General features: G+C 35.4%; 1 protein-coding gene across 1 annotated transcript in view; it reads left to right on the forward strand.

The window, feature by feature from the left end:
* The window catches only part of grin3ba (glutamate receptor, ionotropic, N-methyl-D-aspartate 3Ba), a 97,538-nt gene extending 77,352 nt beyond the window's left edge, over positions 1-20,186 (forward strand). The window contains exons 6-9 of the mRNA XM_021467383.3: positions 853-1,004; positions 11,709-11,873; positions 14,121-14,191; positions 18,259-20,186. Coding sequence (XP_021323058.1) covers positions 853-1,004; positions 11,709-11,873; positions 14,121-14,191; positions 18,259-18,781 — 911 coding nt within the window. The 3' untranslated portion in view covers positions 18,782-20,186. The remainder of the gene's footprint in view (positions 1-852; positions 1,005-11,708; positions 11,874-14,120; positions 14,192-18,258) is intronic.
* Positions 20,187-25,983: the final 5,797 nt, after the last annotated feature.

Consider the following 25,983-nt stretch of genomic DNA (forward strand, 5'->3'; position numbering starts at 1 on the left):
ATTTTATAGACAGTTTACAGTTTTATGTGTACATGTATGCATCAAAGAAAGTATATGCCCAGCTTCTGTAATCCTTGTTTTGCCTTCAGATCGCTTAAGATAAGTTTTAATATCACTATAAAAAGTCATTACAAATCTTATCAGCGTTCATTAACAGCAGCTATTACGGTTGCCTGGTGATGAGATCTGTCCTCTGTAGGCTAGATCGTCTCATTTCAAAATGCTCGGTTCAGCCTATGTGGATTTTGAAGGACTCACCTTTGAAGTCTGCATCCTTCGGAGGATACAGCCTCTAAAATGAGACAGGGCTCCGCAAGTCGGATCAGTTGGCAAAGATATAGCTACTTAGTTCAGTCTAGTTTGGAGGTTTGGTGTTAGATTGGTGGTTGTAGTGTGAACGGTTTAGAAGGAGATGCATATAGAAATTAATCTCAGAAGAAGACGGAAGAATAAGTTTAAGTAGTATAACAGTATGATGTCTTTCTCAAGCCACCCTAATTATCTGTGCACTAGTTAAGCATGAATTAATGCTCATTAGCGTGCTAAAAAGTTTCATATTTTATTTTAATAAACCATTAACTAAAACTTTTAATAATCAGTAAGATAATAGTTGGGTTTAGGTATTAGGTAGAACAATGGACGCAGAGTAAGATCATACTCTTATAAGGACTAATTGACAGCCTATATCTTATTAATACTTAGTTAATAAGCCATTAATTAATCGAGGGAATTGGTACATAAACTAAAAGACAGGCATCATTTTGAAACATTATTTCCAGAAACATCTAAATGCACCAACCATATCCAGAGCTGTCTGTGTGAAGTTGTTGTTTTGACTGTTTGTTTTCTCAGGTTACGGGATCGGTCTGCCCCAGAACTCCCCTCTCACACGCAACGTCTCCGAGTACGTCAGCCGCTACAAGTCTGACGGTTACATGGACATGCTTCACGACAAGTGGTATAAAGTGGTTCCCTGTGGCAAGAGGGTTTTTGCTGTGACAGAGGTGAGCCATCAAAAAAAATGCAAGTGTGCGAGTGTGTGCTAAATGTGTGCGCATCAGTTTCTGTTCACAGCCGAGCGAGCGGCTTGTGCCCTTGACCAAGTTCCCCGACGAGTCCGATGGGCTCTTTTCCCTCTGAAAAATCCTTTTGTTTGGAATTACTGTCTCCTGCAGTTTAATAGCCATTCTGTCAGACCGATGCCGAGCCTTCGCAATCCATTTTCATTCCCGAGGGGCTTCATGTCAGTTGTGCCGCCCCACACACCTGAGGCTCTGAGCAGCAGCCGCCAGCACTCCATCAATGGAGCCTCAGTCAATAACCTCCCAGGAGTTGTAGCACTCCTGTAAGACATTGTCTTGTACAGTCTGGCTTCATTACCTAGCTGTGGTTATGAATGGGGGACTTCATGAGCACGAGCAATGACATTTGTTTCCGGCCACCGTGCCAGCTGGAACTCATCTCACGCTCGCTCTCTCCCGAAGCCAAGCTTTCCTGTCAGCGCAGACACCATGCTGTAAAACCACTACTTTGCTGTGCAATAAATTCTGTAAACAAGTGGACAGGATCGACTGTGAGCTTCTCGCACTCCGTCGTCCCCTTTGAATCTTTATTCTCGAGCTGTTTACAGAAGGAAAGCAGCATTTTATCTCCTCCATGTAATTCAGGCTTAATTAAATTAGCCAGAATTCTTCAAACGGCATCTTGGTTCGTCGCCAGATACAAAGATGCGGGGATGAAAGCGAATTTAAAGCAACAATCCAACATTAAGTGCTGCGTCTGGCCTGCTCTCTAAAATAAATGAAAAATTTAATTATGAATAAACAAATGGCAGCATTTGTGCTTTAATAATACTTTGTTGATCGCAGATAAAGCAGTCCTTCTGTGTGCCAACAGACTGTATGATTCCAAGGACAAATGTTTGATCAAAAGAGCGCACCTTCAAAGCTTAATGTGGGAGTATTGTTGCTTTTTTAATGTTATCAGGATTGAAGGTATAACTGAAGGTTCAGCTTGTTAAATTTGGTGTGTTTACATATTAATCTTAGCACCGCTCTCTGTAGCATATAGGCAGAGACTGTATGTTTGCTAAAATCTTTTTAGATGAATTAGGCATCTTTAGGTGAATAAAAAACATTCAAGTAGTTTTATGGAGCATTTAAAGATGACAGAATGTTTTGTGTTGTTTTTTGTAAACATTTTCAACACTACTGGTTTGACTTCATGTGTTCTTTTGTTGGTTTGAATCCGAAACTAAATTACAGTCTGCACAAAAGCACCAAAAACACAGTTTGACCAGTCCACATGAGCGTCAAATGTTAAACCACGTTTTACAGATGAAACACTCATAAAATGGGTAGTTTTGTAACATTTTTATGTACAAAAAAAGCATAATGTTTGTTTCATGTGATTCTAACAAGAAGCTTGTTTGATGTTCTTTAGTTTTTTTCCTGTAAGGGACTAGACAAACTGTGTTATTGCAACAATATCCTTAAAGGGTCCTTCGCTAAGCCACACCCGAAAATTGCCTCACACCAATCGTTGCTTAGCAATCGTAGCTACGCACAGACAACCCGTCAAGCTTTCGAGCGAGGGAAACAAGCCTGGATTGTGCAAATCTGATTCCCGATATCCTAAAAGTTTGGACGGGGTGATGGATTTTTTTTCCCCTTTCCAAAACCTAAAACCCAAGCAAAGAAATTCCTGCACGGATCAAGCTCTGTAAAGGGGGCTAAAAGCAGCACAATCCAGTCATTTCCATCAAGCTACGAATATTTGGATTACATAGCAACAAAACAAAACAGAGATATGATCACAAACTGAGCACTTGCGATCAATATCCTTCACCGGCAGCTGTTTTCCAGTCATTTACATCCCTCATGTCCATTCAACAATGTTTTCATCGGTCTTTTAGAGATTTAGTCATTGGTGATGAAGTTACAGTTGGTTAGTGTCTGCTTTTATATTTGGTGTCTAATATTTGCTGGTAGGGAAATCTCTTTGTTCACTTCTGCTATTTATACTTTGATTTGCATTTCAATTTATTTATTTTTTCCACTTAACTGCAAATTAAAATAGAAACGGTATACAAATCACACAAACATACTGACCGTTATAGGTACTGTACATTGTTATGGGTCAATGATGCTAATATTCGGCACAAATCCATCAATTTCCCCTTTCTGGCTGTTCTCTCAATGAACGAATTATGTAGAAGCACAGCCCATGCGTGTTTCCTCATTGGTCTGTATCGCTATATTTCATTGCACAACAATTAATCTATCGGGCTAAAAAAAGAGAAATCACAGTTTGATTTGTTGTTATTGGATAATTTGTAAATTTAATTTCCCCTGTCAGCATATGAGGCGGCTAGGCCAACCTAGCTTTAATTTTGATTAAACTATTTTCTAAGCGGTTGCGTATTATGACATTAATATACACCTGCAATGCATACTTGCATTCCTTTTTTTTGTCTGGCTTTCTTAAATATCTCACCTGTTCGCCAAAAATGACTAATGATATCCCTGGCAATGTCTGACACCAGCGCATACATATTGTAATAAACGTGCCAGCCACGAAAGCTTGACAGGAGTAGCAACAATAACTTAGGTGGGCGGGGCTTAGCGAAGCGTCAATTTAGGTTGAGGTTTAATTGTTAGGTACAATATAGGTATGTTAATGTGTCCTATGCACAGCTAGAGTTTTAAAGCCAATGATAAACTTCCGCTAAATGCTTAATGTGACTATTTTCAATTTCACAAGGTTGTTTTTACAGCATCGATGTTGTAATGTAATTACAATACATTCAGTTAAATAGACTTAAGCAATCCTTTAGTTGTTCAAGCGTAAAATGAGATGAAAGACCATTGTAACCGCTAGCACCATCAGTAGCAACAGGCTAGCGCATAAGTGACATTGAAAATACCGGGGTAAACTGTCATATTTTAAAGACATTTCGGGGGAAATGGACTTTAATGTAGTGCTTCTTGTCTGATCTGATACCTACTTCATATTGTATATCTAACAGGCAGTGAAGATCGCTGATTTTTTTTTTTAAATCTGATCTTAAACGTGACAATTTTGTAATGGAAAGACAGTCCACAGGAAGCCCTTAGTCTGTCTGGCTGAAAATGAAAAGTCAGTGTGCATACAGCTCATACTGTGTGAATTGAGATGGAATAGGGTTAAGACTTGGGTCAGGTTTTGTTTTATGGTATTATAAAATAGTTAATTATTATAATAGTAATGATTTGTATTAGAAAATTGTAAACTATTTTTATTAGAAATGCAATATAAAAAAATTGCAAAGTAAATACACTGCTCAAAAAAATAAAGGGAACACTTAAACAACACAATATAGCTCTTAATCAATCATACTTCTGTGAAATAAAACCACTAAGCTTTGGTTGCACTACACTTTTCATCCCATAGACTTCCATTCATATGCATGTGAATGCGACAGACAGGAGACGCAAGCTCATGCAACAAGTTTCACAGTGCGATACTTTGGAAAGTTCAATCTTGGTAAACTCTGACCTGCGAAATCAGTAATGTAAAAAATGGTCCAATCACTCACACTTATTAATGTCTTATCATCTTGTTAAATCACAGCCCTTTTTGCTGCACCATACAACAGAATTTCACAAGCTCAAACTCTAGTGTGAAGACGGCTATAGGAAGCAGCACTGATTGACAACAGTTTCACATGCTGTGGTGTAAATGGAATCGGCAACAGGTGAAAATTATGCAATTAGCAAGACACTCCTAGTAATGGAGTGGTTCTACAGGTGGTGACTCAGACCACTTCTCAGTTCCTATGCTTTCTGGCTGATGTTTTTGCACCTCATCAAGAGCATGCCCAGGCGTTGTAGGGAGGCCAAACACACTACTGAGTCTCCTTTTGACTTGTTTTAAAGACATTACATCAAAGTTGTTGTTTTTCCACTTTAATTTTCAGTCTGACTATAATATAATATAATATAATATAATATAATATAATATAATATAATATAATATAATATAATGTAATGTAATGTAATGTAATATAATAAAATAAGATATAATACAATATAATATAATATTATATAATGCAATAAAATATAATAAAATATGATATAATATAATATAATATAATATAGTAAAATATAATATAATATAGTATAATAAAATATATCATGATATAATATAATATAATATAATATAATATAATATAATATAATATAATATAATATAATATAATTTAATAAAATATAGTAAAATATAATATAATATAATATAGTATAATAAAATATAATATGATATGATATAATATAATATAATGCAATAAAATATAATAAAATATAATATGGTATAATATAATATAATATAATATAATATAATATAATATAATATAATATAATATAATATAATATAATATAATATAATATAATATAATAAACAATCTAATAATTCTGACTTAAACTGACTTGAATATATATAATGGCTTACTTTGTGCTTACTGATAGTAAATTCATTTGTAATTTGTATTCAAAATGTAATCATTTTTATTTATTCATTATTATTACGCACATACCAAAATTAAGAAATCCATAACTAATCTTTTTAACATGTGGAATCTTAGAGTAGAGCATTGACACATTATTGTAATGAAATCTGAGCAGCCAGCCTGGAGTGCAGTGAACACTTCATCTGGCCTTGGCATGTACAGTACGTATATGCATGCGTGTGCTTTTAGCCACTATCGCCTCCGATAACACTCTCTTGGGAAATGACATCATGATAAAGGGCTGTAGCCAATTCTCTTATGTGGTGAGAATGAACACACAGGCACACAGACTGCGGTCTCAGTGTGTGCATCTTATATAGCATTACAGTGTCACATATGAGCGACAGGAAGTGGAACATGAAGTCAGCATGACTTAAATTTCAATTATAATGGTGATACTTTATAAAATTCTGATTAGTTCTAGTCAGCAGGACTCCTTCTCCCTCCACATCAAAGATATTGCTGGGGAATGATGGATTTCTTTGTGTATGTTGGGGATTTTAAAACCCGGCGGGGGAAATAACCAAGGGTCAGGTCTATAATGCCTGGAGAAAGCTAACCGGCGGGATTCACATTTAAGAAGAAAAAAAAGAGCGCTGGTAAAAACCATCTACTATAAAATGAAATGAAGTATTATTGTGATTTATACATTGCTTACACAAAAGATCTATTGCATCATCCGCTACTTTCAAATGGCTATCAATAGTAGCCGGCGGAGTTAAACCCTCAGTGCTTGGTCAGGCTGGTCTTATATATATCCAAGGGGTGAAGTTTTTTGCCTCAGTACAGCCCTGTTAATATTCCCAGCTAGTACACTCTTTTAAAAAAAAATGAAAGAAAAAGATTATTGAAAATTCTATTTCAGGCTTTCTGCTTCCAAATGTCATGTGTTACTTTGTTTCTTTCTAATTACTTGTGACATGTACTTGTAATTTCGGAGAGCAACATCATCTCAGTGAAAATTGTTCATTTTCTTCTATTATTGGCAGTACACTGTCTATATCTTATATAAATCTTGTACATCTTTTGATCTAGCTATAGGCCTATATATTTTTTTTCATTTATTTTTTAACATAAATGTTCGTATGCTCAGCAAGGTTCTTTGATAGGGATCAAAGGTTGTTGAGCTTGCAATTTAAAATAACATTTTTGTTTCGATTTTAAAGTTTTTTCAGCATCATTACTCCAGTCTTTATGATCTTTTGCAACATTGAATTAGCTGATAAGCTGCCCATTAAATATTTTTTATTTTATATTTTTTATACATTTTTTAATAGTTGCAATATCACAATTCACCATTACTTGCCTTCATGTTGATTCAAAATCATAAGACTTTTGTTTACCATGGAAGAAAATGAACCTATCTTTTTATGGATTCTGAGCGATTAAAACCAGAACTCTGTAAATTAAAAATATTCATAATCAAAATAAATAAATAAATACATAAACAAATAAATAAATGAACCAATGAATTATTAAATGAACAAACAAACAATAAATAAATAAATAAATAAATAGATAAATAGATAAATAAATAAAAATCCACATGAATTGAAATTATAATCAAAGTCTTCTGAAAAGGCATGGTTTGGTGGACAGACTTCATTCCCTATATGAAAATAGACATTCATTAAACATGCATTAAAATGTAGTCACAGGAGCTCAAATGTGCTTTCTTGGTATCTCTAACTCCAGCACTTGACACGATTCTACATTATATATATTAAAATTACATTTTTAAAGTTGAAATTAACTCAGAAAGATTTAACATCAAAATTTTAACTCCCCAGTTTTTGCTGTGTACACAACAACCAATGAGGTTCATTCCTGCATGTTAATTGGCATTTTTTAACTTGCCCAAGAAACAACAAAGTTTGTTCATGCACACCAAGGAGGTGCCAATCATTCATTTTCTTGTCGGCTTAGTCCCTTTATTAATCCGGGGTCGCCACAGCGGAATGAACCACCAACTCATCCAGCAAGTTTTTACGCAGTGGATGCCCTTCCAGCCGCAACCCATCTCTGGGAAACATCCACACTCACATTCACACCCACACTCATACACTACGGACAATTTAGCCTACCCAATTCACCTGTACCACATGTCTTTGGACTGTGGGGGAAACTGGAGCACCCGGAGGAAACCCATCCGAAGGCAGGGAGAACATGCAAACTCCACACAGAAACTCCAATTGAGCCGAGGTTCGAACCAGCGACCCAGTGACCTTCTTGCTGTGAGGCGACAGCACTACCTACTGTGCCACTGCCTCGCCCCAGGTGCCAATCAGTGCTTGTAAAAGCCTGAATTAAAACAGTTCAACAAATAAAGCAATCATGTCTTTTCAGCAGACTTGTAATAATCCACTTGATTTAAATGGATTTATTTACACCCTCTTTGAACTTTTTAAAGAATCAGTCAGGATAAAACCTTTGTGTTGTGTGTCACCAAAATAAAACATAATAAAACGTAATTGTAGGCAAACTTATTTTGGCACGGGGTCTCAGTGGTTACTGTTGCCTCACAGCAAGAAGGACACAGGTTCAAGGCACATTTCTGTTTGGAGTTTGCATGTTCTCCCCATGTTGGCATGGGTTACCTCCGGCTGCTCCGGTTTCCCCCTACAGTCCGAAGACATGTGCTATAGGTGAAATAAACTAAATTGGCTGTAGTGTATGAGTGTGTAAGAATGAGTGTGTGTGGATGTTTCCCAGTACTGGGTTGCAGCTGGAAGGTCACCCGTTGCGTAAAACATATGTTGGAATAGTTGTTGGTTCATTCCGCTGTAGCAAACTCTAAAATAGAGACTAGGTTGAAGGAAAATGAAAGAATGAATATGTGATCTTTATGGAGATGATTTGCAGCTCTATCCTCCTAACCTGCAACTGTATATCTCTCCAGTCTCTGATTGGCTGTGTGAATGAAGACAAAACTTGCATGGCAAAACTTTTTTGCAATGAAACAATTCCAATATTAAAGTAATGATCTCTGGGTGTTCTGAATCTGCTGCTACCCTTTCCAAAACGTTATGTTCTATAACACAAACAGTAGGAACCTGTGCTCTGAATTTGAGTATAACTAATGATCTGGCATTCAAATGTGTTGAACAGATCCAGAATCTGCATTTTTTTCAGCTTAGAATTACTGCTGGTGACACACTGGCTCAGTGGTTAGTGCTGTCACCTCACAGCAGCAAGATGGTTGCTGGTTCGAGTCTTGACTGCATCAGTTTTCGTGGGTTTCCCACGACATGCGCTCTAGGTGAATTGAATAAACTAGATTGGCCAAAGTGTATGTGTGTGAATGAGTGTGTATGGATGTTTCCTAGTACTGGGTTGCGGCTGGAAGGGCATCTGCTGTAAAAACATGGATAAGTTGGCAGTTTATTCCGTTGTGGTGACCCCAGATCAATAAAGGGACTATGCCAAAAAGAAAATGAATGAATGAATTATTGCTGAAATAAAATCTTTATTTCTTCTAAGGAACTGAAAGTCTAAAAGACTGTCATACATGCATTGGTTGGATTATTGTAACTCTTTATATTTGGGTATTAGTAATTTTTGTTTAGCTCATCTCCAGATGGTACAAAATTTAGGGTCCAAATAGAGAGAATATTACTCTTGTTTTTTTTTTTTTTTAAATCCTTTGGCCTCCCAAATTACTGTTTGTTGAAAAATCTATGGCAGGTTAGGCACCCTACTTATCTGATCTTCTCTCATACAATGTAACTAACAGAACTTTAAGGTCATCCAACTACTGCTGTTGATACCTTTGATGTATTTGAAACTTAAGGGCAATCGTGCTTTTTCAGTGGTAGCACCTCAGCTGTGAAACAAGTTGTAACTGTGTTACAAGTTGTAATCAGCCTCCTCTACCACTCTACCTTTTTGAAAAAGTCTAATTAAAATGCATTTTACTGTATTTGAATTCATTCAGCTGATATTGTGCATCTGACAGAAGCACTTTTAGCTTAGCTTAGCGTGGGTCATTGAATCGGATTAGACTAATAACATCTCACTTAAAACTGACCAAAGAGTTTCGATAATTTACCTATTTAAAGCTTGACTCATGAGTAATCTTTATTTTCTGTCAATCTTAGTAGACTACGTAACTACAGAACAGTCAAGCTTTAAATAATACAATTATATAATCTCTATTTTTTTTAGCAAGATGCTAATGGTGTAATACAGGCATGTCTAAACTCTGTCCTGGAGAGCCAGTGTCGTGCAAAGTTTAGTTCCCAATTAGTCCCAATCAGACACACCTGGGCTAGCTAATCAAGCTCTTACTAGGCAGTCTAGAAACATCCCTGCAGGTTTGTTTCGGCAAGCTGGAGTCAAAATCTGCAGGACACCGCCCTCTAGGACCAAGTTTGGACACCCCTGGTCTAATACAATTTAGTGATCTATGCTAAGCTAAGCGCTAAGTGCTCCTGCCAGATCTTCTGAATAGATAAAAAATACATTCAACTATAAATTTAGTTTAAAAATTTGTCTTTTTTTAAGGAGCATTCCTTTAATCCTTCTCATGAAGACCTGATGATAGTGATTGTGAAGCAACATCACTACCCACATAGCAACATTTTTCTGGCCTAGTTCTGGCCCACACAATCAGCTTTTGCTTGGCCCACATGCCGTAGTAAATCAGTTTCTGTACATGACTGGACCAAGTCTGGCTTCCAGACAAGGGCCAAACATGGACCATATCTGGGCCAAGTCTAAGCCAAGTTAATAATCCATAACTGGGCCAGAAATGTTGATGTCATTACTGCAATTACATTTGATAAATGCATGAAGCATTGGGCTTCGGGCACGCTATGGGCATGCCTTTTTCTCGAAGCGACCTTATTGGTAGAATCTTTTTCTTTACTCAAAAATAATTTAAATGTGGGTCAAGACAGGCCAAACCTACATGGCCCACTTTTAAACCATCTGGGCCAAATACTAAATTTGACATCTGGCCAAAGTCTTGTGTGCCACCTTAAAGACGATGCCACCTCTGCCAAAACCAGGCCATGTTTGGCCCACATGTTGTATGCCAGTGCCGAATAAATGCCTGTTGTGCCAGCTTTATGCCAAATCTGGGCCAGAATTCTTTGCTACCTGGGTACTTTTTAAACACCTATACCCTTATTTATTTGAACATATACTTTATATGCTAGGTGACGCAGTGGCGCAGTAGGTAGTGCTGTTGCTTCCCAGCAAGAAGGTCGCTGGTTCGAGCCTCGGCTGGGTCAGTTGGCATTTCTGTGGGGAGTTTGCATGTTCTCCCTGTGTCCGCGTGGGTTTCTTCCGGATGCTCTGGTTTCTCCCACAAGTCCAAAGACATGCGGTACAGGTGAATTGGGTAGGCTAAAATTGTCCGAAGTGTATGTGTTTGAATGAGAGTGTATGGGTGTTCCCCACTGATGGGTTGCAACTGTAAGGGCATGTGCTGTGTGAAACAAATGCTGGATAAGTTGGCAGTTCATTCCGCTGTGGCGACCCCAGAGTAATAAAGGGACAAAGCTGAAAAGAAAATAAATGAATGACTGAATACATGCCAATTTGCACATAACAGCTGCACATATAACAATATATATATATAATATGCTTGTACACACACTTGTCATTTTGTATATTTGCATTCACTATTTATTTCTATTTTTAAAATATATTGATTGTCTGTTTTTTGTCCTGTCTCTGTAATTCTGTTGAGCTGTAGAAGTTCTGTCATGAAAACAAACTCCTCGTATGTGGGAACCTACCTGGCTCTAAAGCTCTGATTATTTTGATTTAAAATTTTAAAGACATACATTATATTTTTTTTAAATAGCTTATGGGCTAGAGTTAATGCTGTTAATTACCTGTGATAATATTTGTAACTAATTTTGTTCTTTGTTTTATATGGTTAGTTGTTTTTTTGTATTCATATATGTGTACAGCACTTGGCGTTACGAAATTTAGTTGTATAAATCAATTAACTAAACTATTCTTCACAGTGATCTGTATGTGATATATTTGTGATTTTATTGGTATATGTACTTTACTGTTAAAAATAATATTCCCTCTTAGGGAATGGTTGAGTCAACAACAGATCTGTAATAGGCTGTGATTTTCTCTTGTGTGCTTGTGTGTTTTATCGATTATTGTGTGCGTGTGTGTGTGTGTGTGTGTGCGTGTGTAGACTCTGCAGATGGGCATCCAGCATTTCTCTGGGCTGTTCGTGTTACTGTGTGTCGGGGTAGCAGGAGCTTTACTCACACTTCTGGGGGAACACGCTTTCTTCAGATTCATCCTGCCTCACCTCCGTCACCAGCAGAGGTTCAAATACTGGCTCCACACCAGCCAGGTGAACTCAAACGCATGCTGAAATAGCATTCACAAGAGGATGAGTGCATGAAAGAGGCTAATAATGATATAGTGATGCCAATGAACTAAATTATTTTGATTGTGTTTGCTTCATAAAAATATGTTTGTGATAATGCCGTGAGGTATGTTTTTGTAATAAAACAAGAGCGTTTGCTCCCTCTAGTGTTGGAACATTGAAAACTGACTTGAAATTCAACATGCTCTTTGTTAATAGTTCACCAAATAATGAAAGATTACTCTATTTTTATACTCACTACTCGAGTTTCTTCTTTTCTGTTGAACAACAAAGAAAATATTTCAAAGAGAGCTAAAAACCTGTAACCATTTTGTCACCTAGGATTAATAAGGTTCTGTCTGCGTTTTAAATGATTTTGAGATATTGAGCTTGCAAGTTTTTGCATTTCTAGTTGAAGGATTACTTTTCAAAAAATTCAATCAGTCTGCTTATTAATTTAATAATAAAAAATGGTGGTATAACAATATGTTGATGTTTAATAAAGTTAATTTTTTGCTTTCTTTAACTTTTATTTAATGTTTAGGGATGATTAAGAAAGGAACTAAAAAATGTCCAGTGCGTACAGTTAAAGTCAAAATTATTAGCCCCCCTTTATTATTAGACTCCCTGTTTATTTTTTTCCAATTTCTGTTCAATGGAGAGAAGATTTTTTTCAACACATTAATAAACATGAAAGTTTTAATAAGTAATTTCTAGTAACTGATTTATTTTATCTTTGCCATGATGACAGTAAATAATATTTGATTAGATATTTTTCAAGACACTTTTATACGGCTTAAAGAGACATTTAAAGGCTTAACTAGGTTAATAAGGTGAACTAGGCAGGTTAGGGTAATTAGGCAAGTTATTGTATGATGATGGTTTGTTCTGCAGACTATCAAAAAAATAAACTTAAAGGGGCTAATAATTGTGTCCTTAAAATGGTGTCTAAAAAATAAAAACTGCTTTTATTCTAGCTGAAATAAGACAAATAAGACTTTTTCCAGAAGAAAAAATATTATCAGACATACTGTGAAAATTTCCTTGCTCTGTTAAACATAATTTGGGAAAAATTAAAGGGGGGCTAATGATTATGACTTCAACTGTATGTGTAATTTTATGTATTTAACATGGTAATATTTATTGAATTATATGCTTTATATGATTTGTTGAGTTATATTTATTTAATTATAAGCCCCAATAATGAAATGAAGTATTTGCCCTTCAATGCTTTAATATCAAATTTTAAGACTTTAAAAGACAACAGACATTGAGCGAATCGGTTGTTTAATAAAGTTTAATAAACACTAAAAATGATTCACTGACTATATTTATATATACAAATAAAATATATTTTACATTTAATATATATAATTTTTTAATAACTGTTTCGTTTTCGACAATTTAAAATTTAACATTTCATCTCAATGTCAAAAGATTGTCTCAATGTCAGAAAATTTAATCTCAGTGTCATTTCAATTTAAATTTTTTTTTATCTCAATGTCAAAAAGCAATTTCGAGAGGAAATTTTTTTTGTTTCTTTCTGGTCTTTCTCGCTGTCAACGTAGCAATCTGGTGAAATGACAAAGAAATCGGATTCTCGTGCGTGCAATTTAAATGCTGATTGGCTCACAGAAAGAAACTTTCTTCGAGTTCGACTTTGTAGATAACACCTTTTTTGTTTAGTTTTTTTTATTTAAAATGTAAACAACTTATGAAAAAAATCACATAATGTAAATAAGTTGTCATTTAATACGAATACGTGAGTAACTCAATTTTGACAAAAACGTCTGATAGAACCTTATAATTCTAAGGTGAAGATATACTTACTGTAGGAAAAACAAATACTATGAAAGTCAATGGTTACAGGTTTTCAGCTTACTTCAGAGATGAAAAAGTCAAAAGTCAAGTTATTTTTTATTTATTTATATGTATTTTTTTTCTTAAAATTGTTATATAATTCTTGTGATTGTATCTCATACCACCAAATATTGGTTTCTCTTCTGAAGTAAAAAAAGACAGTTATCTGAAAGCATGTCACCAGTGTTATTGGGAAATGTCATCAGCAGTTTAAAGAATAATACAAAAAATATACTTATTTTTTAGTCAAAATGGTCCTATAAATGGTTTCTTATTTCCCCCAAAGTTTTATATAAACATGCATGCCTAAATGCAAACACACAGCATTGTGTGCATTGACTTATTGTGCATTTATTTTTATTTTTTTTACAGAAAATCCACCGTGCAATAAATATGGGTTGTGATGATGAAAGGAAGTCAGAGGCTGAGAGCAGTGACAGATGGTAAGTTATGGTTATTGGATAACGAATTAGACCATTACCATAGTTCTCAAAAGGATCATTGAACACAGTCATTATCCTCATAGAATTTTACACCATTATTAATGTCAAATTACAGTTATTTATTAAACGTCTCTAGATTCAGCCAATTCTTTATGATATGTTAATCGCATCATCTAGTCAAATAACTTAGCATAATAACCACCATGCTTGCATTTAACTGTATACCCTTTATTAATATACAGCATAACAAAATAAATATTTTTATATTACTGTTTCATTTGCTTTTAAATATTTATTCAGTAGATAGCTGATTTGCAAAATACTGCAATATGGGGGGAAAACGGAAAAGCTTTATAAATTTGCTAAATAAATGCTCTTATAAATGATTTCATTAATGCTATATAAAATACATTTTCTATTTTCTTAATGTTTTTTAAGTTTAGAATTGTTTTGTGTTAAATGTCAATTGACCTTTATTTGTATAGCACTTTGCACAGTACAATACAGAGTGTGTAAAAGCAGCTTTACTGTGATCATCAGAAAAGTATTAGAAAAAATGTATAAAAAAAATTTTTTTTTGGAAGAAACCACCAGGCTAAGTCAGGAGCCCATTTTTCCTCCTGTCTAAGCAAACAAAGAAAGAAGAGTTGCCTTTTAGCCAGTTTAGATGACCGATTTATCAGTGGCCTTAAGCATGTTGAGCGTCCTTCATGATAGAACTGCTGGTCCCAGTCTGTCCTGGCATTACATGTTCGAGCTGGCTGGAGGGATCATTGCAGAGGACTCATTTCGTTGCTGAGGATCTGTCCAGAAGGCTTGGCTCTTCAAATTCAATATGTCAATTCAGTTAGAATATGGAGCTCGTACTCGAGGAAGAAGAAACACCTCATTTATATTTAGAAGTTTTGCACACTCTGAAAGGAATTAAGTGGCGCGGTGGTGCAGTGGATAGCGTTGTTGCCTCCCAGCAAAAAGGTCGCTGGTTTGAGCCATGGATGGGACAGTTAACATTCTGTGTGGAGTTTGCATGTTTTCCTTGTCTATGCGTGGGTTTGCTCCATGGTTTCCCCCACAAGTCCAAAGACATGCGCTATAGGTGAATTGGGTAAGCTAAATTGTCTGTAGTGTATGTGTGTATGGATGTTTCCCAGTACTGGGTTGCAGCTGGAAGGGCATCCGCTGCATAAAACAGAAGTTGTTGGTTCATTCTGCTGTGGTGACCCCTGATTACTAAAGGGGCTACACCGAAAATTTAATGATTGAATGAAAGGGTATTGTTTTAGAAAGATTACATTTAAACCCCAAATTACATAAAACATTTTCCAGATATACATTTCTTCTGCATAATGTTGTCAAATTGTAAGATGACAGTGACGGGCAATACTACAAGCATCACATGTGCTTCAGTGAATTAAACTCCATCATTTATTCACACAGACTCAGAACATACATATGTTTAAATGACAAATATAATATAATATTTGAATTCTTGTAATTTAATAATTACAAACAATGGTCCATAGCACTATTTGAGTGTAAAACTTGGTGTAATTCTAACATATTTAGTCACATTTTGAATTACACAGCATTTTTATGACTGGATTACATGATTTTATTTTCGCTCATTGCACCAATCATCGGCTTTAGTTTGACACTAAAACACCTAAAAGACACAAATTAGTATTAAATATATGTAATAGATGTCTAAACATAGACATCTTGGCTAAAGCAAGGTTTGATTTGGGCTGTGAGTAAAAATCTAATAGATGTCTAAGACATCTATTTTGGTCTATAAATCACTAAATGGCCTAGGACCTCAATACATTACAGATATGCTCACTGAATACAAACCCAACAGATCACTCAGATCATTAGGATCATATAAACTAGAAGTTCCAAGAGTTCAGTCAAAGCAGGGTTAATCAGCTTTCAGCCACTATGCTCCTCGCTGCTGGAATCAGCTTCCAGAAATGATCTGATGTGCACCAACATTAGGCATGTTCAAAACGAGACTGAAAACACATCTGTTTAGCTGTGCCTTTACTGTATGAGCACTGTGCTGCGTCCGACAGATTGCACTATTATGTTTTTCGTTTTCTTTTTCATTCTTTTATAACCTATTTTAACACATTTTAAATAGTTTTTATCTGTTTTTAATGATTTTTACTGTCTGCATTTTATGTCCTAAACTTGCCTTTTTTATTCCTGTTTATGTAAAGCACTTTGAATTGCCACTGTGTATGAAATGTGCTATTTAAATAAACTTGCCTTGCCTTGTCTAAGAGCAGCCCAAAACTAGACTAGTCATCATACACAAATTAGACAGACTTCGCATGTGTAGTTATTCATTCCCGTCTAGTCAATGACTAGTAGTTTTAGGGGATTCTTAGACATCTATTAGATGTTCACTGACAGCCCAAAATTATACCTCTATTCAGCTTCTTTAAACACAAAAAATGCTTGCTGTGTTCAAATGTGTGTGCAGGCCTGTAGTCAGGGGGTGTTCAGGTGGTTTAAAAGACCCATCCCTCACTGACAAAGATCCAGAATTTGTCTCAAACATGATCTCATTTGTCCTATTTTCACTGCTGCGCCATCATAATGAGTGAAAATAACCCATCATTAAAGACTTTAAGACCAAGCGTGACTTCAGCTAATCAGATTTGGCCAATGCAAACTATTGTTTTTCACAAGTCCAACATACAGCTGCTAGAAAGCATGCAATCTGACGTAAGTGAAGTCATCTTTCACTACTGAATTTATTTTAAATCGATAAAACATTTTACAGGTTACTTTAATTTAAAATCTTGGACATTATATTTGACAAGAATGAGTAATAAAAAGGTGAGAAGCACCAAAAGCGACCCATATTAAAATGAATTTCAATATTAATTTGGGTATTGTTGTTATTCATGAATTTTCAAATGCACTTTTTTTTTTAAAAGAAGGGCTAGAAAAATCGTAAAGCTCTACGTTGTTATTATTATTATTATTATTATTATTATTATTATTATTATTATTCAAATGGTCCATTTCTGACTGAGGATAGTTGAATGTGCTGGTCAGTTACAGTATTTATAATTTGCCTAATAAGTGACAATAGGCTTGATTTCATTTAAAACGGATTTATATATATATATATATTTTTTTTTCTAAGGATATATGATGTAAGAAATCTGTATTTTTTCATATTTCTTTATTCAAAATCTTTAGTAAATATTTTTGGTTATATTTTTTGTAATATTTTTGGTTATGATGACCAACGAATAAGCTAAGTCAGCTAAAAATAGTGCTTAAAATGTATTTAAACCTCATAATTAAATAGAAAATGAAGTGTTTCATTTTTAAATATACATTTTTCCCTTCAATTTGTCAATTGGTGAAGTTTTTTCCTTGCCACTGACTTGCTCAGATCGGGACTTGTGGAGCAAACGTGGATTTGCTCTTCAGTGTTTGAACTTTCCGTGAAGTTTAAACCACACTGAACTGAACTGAACTGAACTGAACTGAACTGAACTGAACTGAACTGAACTGAACTTCAACTCTAAAATGTAGACTTGACTAGAACCATGTTAAGCTGCTTTGACACAATCTACATTGTAAATTGCGCTATAAAAATAAACATGAATTTAAATTAATTGAATAATTGCAAAAAGGTCCACTTTTTGAGAAAAAAGAACCACCCCTTTCACCATACTGGCTATTGTTCTGGTGTTTGATATTATAGTATATTAAAGAAGGCTTCATGGGGTTACAGTTAGCTAGTCCTTACAATTAAAATTGCTTTAAATTTGCAGTAAATACCAGCTGACTGCACACTAATAACAGTGTTGTCTTTGAGCTTTGATCCAGTTTGTGCAATTAGTGTAGTGTCAAAAAAAGCTATAAAGGAAATTAGAAAACAAAGACACAAATCAATATCGGCCTCTCCTGTAAAATTGAGCGGATACGGTTTCATTAATGGCATACTGAAGTGACTCTGTGTTTCCATTGATTGAGCATTCTGTTTGCGAAGTGCTGTGTCGCCCCATCTTGTAAAACTGATTGCCTCTGTGTGTTCCTCTCAGTCCCACCTTGTGCCTGTCAGAGAACTGTAATCTCCACCGCCTGCCGCCCTCGTCCTCTTCTCCGCCTTCCACCTCCTCCACGTCCACCACTACAACCAAGTGGAACAATCAGAGCGTCAAGGCTGGTCGAGAGGCCAAAGAGCAGAACAAGCGTGTCCACTTCAACCTGGAGACTCTCAACAGCTACCAGCTCCAAGCTCCGCCTCATGGGGCGGAAAGGGGGCGAAGAGGGTTGGTGGGAAGCCCACCTACCCAATTGTGTTCCAACGGTGGCCCGAATCCCAGTCTCAGCCTGGTGCTTTCACCCCTGACCTGCTCAGGACACTCAACGCCATGGGAAGAGGAGCTGCACGAGCTTCAGGGAAGGATCGAGGAGTTTCGTGGCCAGCTCAGGGCAGCTCTGGCTAGGCGAGCCGAGCTCCAGAGGACCCTAGTCAGACAGCGGCTCAGTCAGTCCCAAAACAGCTCCTCATATAATCCCAACACCAACACCCTGACCAAAGACATCAACAGGGGGAGGTGATGTTCGCTGAGTGTCGGCAGTGGATATAAGGGGATAAGGGACATCCTCTCATCTGAGAAGTCGTGCCGTGCTATTTTCTGCCTTCTTCTTTTTTTCAATGACTGCTGGAGTGCTGCAGTGATGGATGAAACACTCTGTGATGGAGATTCGCCTTGTAATCCTGCAGTCTGGCTCATTTCCAGCTTGAGAGAAAGCATTTATCTTTGTGTGTATGTGTGTGTGTGCGCGTGTGTGTGTGTTTAAAGCCAGACAAGTGGACAGAGAACAGACACTTAATGCACCATTCACTGCTGGCCAAGGTGAATATCTGCACCCACAGACGTCTGGCATGACAATTGCTTCATTTTGTAAATAAGTCAATGGGATTATTTAGAGGGATAAGTAACACTGGACCAGGTCTCAACCTCGGACCACCCATGGTCCACTCACTGACCGTCGGATTCACATTGCACACTAAAATCAGTTCTTAAATAAGAATTAGCAAATGTTTTACAACTTTCAGGATTTTCAGGATTTCCTTTTCTTTTTTATATTCGACTTAATCAAGGTATAAAGAATGTTTTCAGTTCAGGGTTTAGTTTGAGGCCATGTTTACACCTGGTATTAAAGGGATAGTTTCCCAAAACTGAGACTTTAGTCATCATTTACTCACCATTTACTTGTTACTTACATTAACTTCCATATATTTGTATTTTCTTGTATGGAAGTCAGTTATTACATGTTTCTGAATATCTTCTTTCGTGTTTAACAGAGGAAAGAAATTCAAGATTTGAGGACACTTGAGGGTCAGTAAACAGTGAGTAAAATGTAATTTTTGGGTGAACTATCTCTTTAAGATTTGTGACGGACAATATATCGGCTGCCATATCGCCATTAGCAGATAAGTAGGCCCACACAGAATCTGTGTGTGCAGATTTCCGCAGATTTTGAGTTCATCATTACTTCTGTTTATTTGCTTGTGTAAATGTGTGTAAATTTATATTTATTCAGTTTTTAAATCAATTTCAGTAATATTATCTGCTAATATGAAAATATTTATTTACAGTACAGGTTGTAAAGTAATAATTTCTGTCTTTTAGTAGATATATTATAAAGAGACTTGCTTTATTTACCAAATAAAGTGGGTCTAATTGGATTTGCATTGTAAACATTAAATAAAAGTTAAAAAGGTATTATTTTTTAAATCAGGTTTTATCAATGTTACTCCTAAAATCATTCCACATAAATTAGCAGATTTTTAACAAAATTTTGTGCAGAAATAACTAAAAATATCCGCAGATTCTGTCTGGCCCTACCGATAAGTGCTTGTTGTCAATGTTATCTTTATCGACTAAACAAGATTTGTATCTATCGCCCTATAATGTTACCTGCATTCAAATAAAAAGATTAGCTGTAGGCTACTGATCAACATTTCCTTATTGGTACATCCCTAATTAAGATAGGTTGAATACTGGTATCACTTTACTTTAAAGTCTGGTTTTACATGTACATATTATGTGTACCTATCATACCATTATATAAAACTAGTTTCTATCTGGCTCGAGAGATCATTATCAAGGACTCATTTAGTTGCTGAGGATCAGTCCTGAAGGTTTGTCCCCTGAACCCAATCTTAACTTGTGTAGTTAGTTTATTTAACCCAGTACTTTATGTTAAGCACACTTGTGAAATAATGTGACCAGTATACTTTAGATTTTCATGAGTCTGATATCATACACATACAGTTGAAATTGTGGCCTTTCAGAGTATACTCAGCTAGATAGTGTTCATAAACACAGGTGCTCGACACATACACTAGAGGATTGTGGACATATTTGAAAGTTCTCACACAACAGTTTTTCTCATCTTCATTAATTTTCTTTTCTGACAGTGAAAATAACTGTGGTTCATGTTGACACCTTGTGGACAAACTAAGTATTGCAAAAACCGTTCAAGTACGTAGGGCGAGTTGTGGCTATAAATTGTAACAAACAATGTCCAATTTAGGAAATTTCATTACATGTGCACTGTATGTGGACTCTTGTGCACAATGTACATACAAACTGGAGTACACTTAGGACTTAAACACCATGTCACAAAAAAAGCCACAAGCGACCACATTATCTCCATGCAACTAATCCTAAACAAGACCTGTGTGGGACATGGGGGGAGAAAGCACATCAAAACTAGATAGTTACATTGTCCCAAAACACATGGATTACATGTGAAACCGGAGTTTTCATCTGCATCCATTTTATTAGCTTGCTTTTTCCCTCACTCTTAAGCCACGACACATAGGTGTGTTCATTCAGTTGAACTCATTGATCACATGGAGCATTCCTGACGATAGAGTGTGATGAAATAAAAGGAAAGGATCTCAATAAAAAAACAAAAACGCATTAATACCAGGTCGAAACGGCAATGTATCTCAACTAACTTCTTGTATTCACATCTCTTAAAAACACATTTTAATACCAGGTGGAATCAGGACTTTTATATAGCAAGTTGACTAGATATTCTTGTGTGGATTTTTTATTTTATTTTTATTTTTTGTGAATTATGTATGTGAAAGACAGAAATTGATATCATAATATCAACATACGTTTCTGCTATTTTGAGGAGTTTTGTGTCCATCGATGGATATCTGCTGTTTGATTATTCTTTTTTTTTTTTTTATAGAACCACACATGACATGCATAAAGTTACCATTCACAACAAAGACGATAACTACAATGTAAAACCCAACAGTCAACTTTATCAAATGAAATGAGAGTAGTTAACTCAAAATGTACTGAAAGTTAATTCTACTCATTTAAAGAGTTTTGAACTCAGAGTTGAAGGTAATGAGTTAATTAAATACCTCATTACTTCAGCTTAAACGGAGTAAGTTCACAGTACTCATATAGATTAGTTTAACTCAAATGATTTGTTGCAATCGGTTTCCTCAAACGGTTTGAGTTGCCTTAACTTATTGGGTATTACAGTACTCAGGTGGTTTGAGTTCTCTTCATTTATTGGGTTTTACTGTGCTCAAATTGCTTAATTTACTCAAGTGGATTAAGTTCACAGTACTTATTAGGATTAGTTTTTGAACTTAAATGGTTTGTTGCAATCGGTTTCCTCAAATGGTTTGAGTTAGCTTAACTTTTGGGGTTTTACAGTGTATAACATAAAGATATAGTTTAAAATGAAATAGAATATCAGTCTTTTTTATCTATAACTATATATATATATATATATATATATATATATATATATATATATATATATATATATATATATATATATATATATATATAAGAGTCTAAAACAATAATGACATGGAGAAATTATATCAGTTAAATCAATTTCAAAAATTCTAAACACTGAAAGCTCCTCAGAGTTCATCTTGATTTAAAAAGGATTAAACATTTAAAGCAACAGATGACAAAATAATTTTTCATTAATAGAATGATATTGTCCACCGGTGTAGACACTAATATAGTTATCAGTCTAAGCTGTGAATGGGGAATTAATATCCACTAATTATTATGTTTAAATATGCTCATTATAGTCTAATTGTGGCTATATTGTTCTAAGTAATTCCCTCTTTTTAGTTACAGTAAATCATAGCCAAATTGTAGTAATTTGTTCCCTCATTTGAATATGAATTAGTATGATATTCAAATATTACTTTAAATTATTATTTTAAAAAAATGTTAATATTTTCTTTTATTTATAATGTTCAACTTGTCTGTCTTAATATTAATATGTTTGTCCTTGTGTGTCATATGTGGAGCACCATATTTTGTTCTATATTTGGATCTATTTTAGATAGCCCAGGCACATAAACACAAAACCAACTCTGACTGGTCAGTTTACATGTCATTCAGACTCAGCCTCTTCCTGTCCAAGTAGGTGGACAAACCAAGCTGTCATGGACCAAATCTCAACTTTTGATCAAGCCACTATACTTGTCTTGCTGTGGTGTACTTTTTCCACACTTATAATATTTGCATAAATATATGGTTTGCTCGTGTGTTTTAATGGTGATACAGTATGATTGTGTTTAGAGATGTCTGACCCTCAAATGTCACAGGCCTCCTGTATATAATCTAAATGTTATAAAGTCTGAAAGAGTCATTGCATTTACTATTAATAAACATTTTCAAATAAACACCTATTAGTGAAATCAATTTCTCTTTCAGCTTCTGTTTTGCCACTCGACATTTTTTGATTGGTCAATTTAGGTTCTGCCAGTGGCTGTCACTATTATTTATGCTTAATTCAACTGTTAAACAAGTGAAGGGTGAATAAATTATGACAATTAAAAATTGTCATTATTTATTCCTCCTTCATTTGTTTATCTATTTGAGTTTCTGTCTTCTGTTGAGCACAAAAGAAGATATTTCGACAAATGTTAGTAGCTGATACCCATTGACTTCCAAAGTCATTGATTTTTTTACATAATATGGAAATGGATGGGTGACAGCAACCAGCTTTTTTATAAATATCTTCTTTTGTGTTACCCAGAAGAAAGAAACCCATAAAGGTTTTAAGAGTTCACACTTAGCTGATGATTAATAATATAGCGTGTTTGGCATGCTGTCTCGGGAGAGAGCCCTGAGCTCAGAATATCCTCGAGCCTGTGGCTCCCTCCCATATGAAGGGTTAGAGGAGAGTTTGAGCTTGTGTAGGTCTCGAGAACTCCCCTGCTTGTGAATGTGTTAGCTGAGAGATATAGCTGGCAAAGAGTTTGTCTTATGATGCCACTTGGATTAGCCAATTTATTTATGATGTATGTCTTTGGATGGTGGGAAGAAACCAGGGAATGCGGGAAAATCCATGCAAGCACGGGGAGAACATGCATACTCAGAGTCCGTATAGAAATGCCAATTGGCCAAGTAAGAGCTCAAACTAGTGGCATTCTTGCTGTGAGGCAACAGTGCTAACCACTGCGCCACTGATGCCGCTCTATCAGGAGAAGCGGAGGAGTATGGGTGGAAGGGGAGATTCTTCAAGAGGAAGATAACTGATGTGGAAAATTCTGGTTATTTATAGCAAGTTAGTATTCATCTGATTGGCGCAATATGTGAAGCTGATGCAGGACCAGCCGTGATCAATCATAAGCATGTTCTCCTATCGAAATTAGTTTATAAAAAAAAAACACTTAAAATTACACGAGGTAAGTAAATGATTTTTGGGTGAACTAACCCTAACAGCCTGAAATATTGGTTGTAGCTGTCAAACGGTTCTACTCTTGCAAGATGATATTGTTTTAACATTCATTTTCAGAGCAAACTTCAAAGTGCGTTTTTAAAGGAAACTGTCAGGGGGCTGACGGGGTGACGCTCAGACTGATAAAAAAAGAAGACTGATAAACAATGACCTCATTACGGTGAGCTGTTGTGTTTTTTCAGACTGTGAGCACGCTTGTCTTGGCATTACGTGTTTGATGAAATAGTTAATGTTAGCATTTGACAGCCTTTAATGGTCTTGGAGTTCAAATGTGTTTCAGGCTAAATTCTGTATTCAATAAAAAAAAAACTAGGTAGAAGGCAAAATAAAAAATGGCCAATCAAAAACCAATCAAAAACCAATTAATTAGCGTGACGATTTAACATTGTTGTGTGGAATGTGTGCTATACTACTGTAAACTAAAACACTGATTCAGTTCAAAACAGTTACTAAAACCAAAACACTCTAATTTATAGGAGTATGCTTACAAGAAAGCCATCCCTCTTGTCATTTTACATGAAATTAAGTGCAATATTTTATAAACTGTAAATCCAAACACCAATTATTATTTTTCCCACAATATATATTTTTATCATTTAAAACATGTTTGTAATATACAGTAAACAATGCAGTAATTGTCAAGCAAAATATACAGTATATAAAGTGTGCAGACATTTTACGTTTTACATTGTATAGTGAGTTGTCCACAAACTGCTTGTTTCTTTAATTTAAAATGAATACATTTTGGCATAATGTTGATTATAATTGTTGTTTTTATAAGCATTAACAATGGCTTTCGACCAAAAATGGATTTCTTGGTTTCTAATGAACCTTTAGTGAGTTTCAGTCCTTCCTAACATGAAGAACATTTTCAGAATTTAAAGATCCCTTTTCCACTCTAAAGAACATTGAAGTTTATGTGGATGTTAAAGGGTCTTCACTGGGGCTTGACATTAACACCCGCCAAATGTGGATAGATTTTATTTGTGGTGTGTTAGACAGCTGCTCTCACTAAGTTGAAAATAATTTTAAAATAGCTAGTGCTGGCTCGTCACCAAATATTTGAATGTTAGTTTATGACTGTTTTTCAATATGTGTGATAATGTGATCTTAGAATCGAGAAGCAGCATGAATGACAAAAAGAAGTGTTCGCACGAGCAAAAAAAAAAAAAAAAACAGGTGAATAACGAATGAGAAAATCATGCGCACGTGATACACAGGCAATCCTCACAGTATGCGTTAAATACACGTTACACGTTTAATTTTCACGGGTACTTTATGTGTTAAGTTCATGTTATTCATGTATCATATTAGGTGTAATGTATATATATTTGACTCATCTGCCCTTCGTCTGCTTCATCTGCTTGTGTCGTGCGCACAGCTGATGTGATACACGCGAGTGTTTTAAAAGCTTGCACTCTCTCGTTTCCTTGCATGAAGCAACTGTGCCTGGAAATGGAACGGGTCGATTGTTTTGCCTTCGAAAGAGACTGGAAAAAATGCTATGCTCATACACGCACAGTCTTGCTACTTTCGAGAGCTCGAGATTCTTTATAAGCAGCAGTAGTTGCCGCTTTCACTTTAACCCTTTTTTTTTAAAGACTATTAATGGGCCTAACATTAATCGTGTGCACACAATCTTCCTTTTATTATCGCACACGTAATGTTTTTTTACTGGCTTTCTTTTGCTTACAGTTATTTTTGTTAATGGTTTAATTATCACCCTTTGCAGTAACATTGCTTTAATAATAGCTCGATTAACTCTCCATTTATGTGTAGTAACTGGTGATCTGGGACCTTTAGCCTGTACAGACTACTGTGCATAGTTTCAGATACATTATTTTTATTTTGTTGAATAAAACGTGTATGTAGACAGCTGTATTTTCCTTGTTTTAACACACCATTTAAAATTTGTGGCAAGGAAATAATTAGTTTGGTGTTACCAGAGAAATAAAAAAGGTAAATCCTTAGTGTAAAGCCCAGAAAAGTCATGTGAAATAAAACTA

This window comes from Danio rerio, chromosome 2 (assembly GCF_049306965.1).
Source record: "Danio rerio strain Tuebingen ecotype United States chromosome 2, GRCz12tu, whole genome shotgun sequence".
Lineage (NCBI taxonomy): Eukaryota > Metazoa > Chordata > Actinopteri > Cypriniformes > Danionidae > Danio > Danio rerio.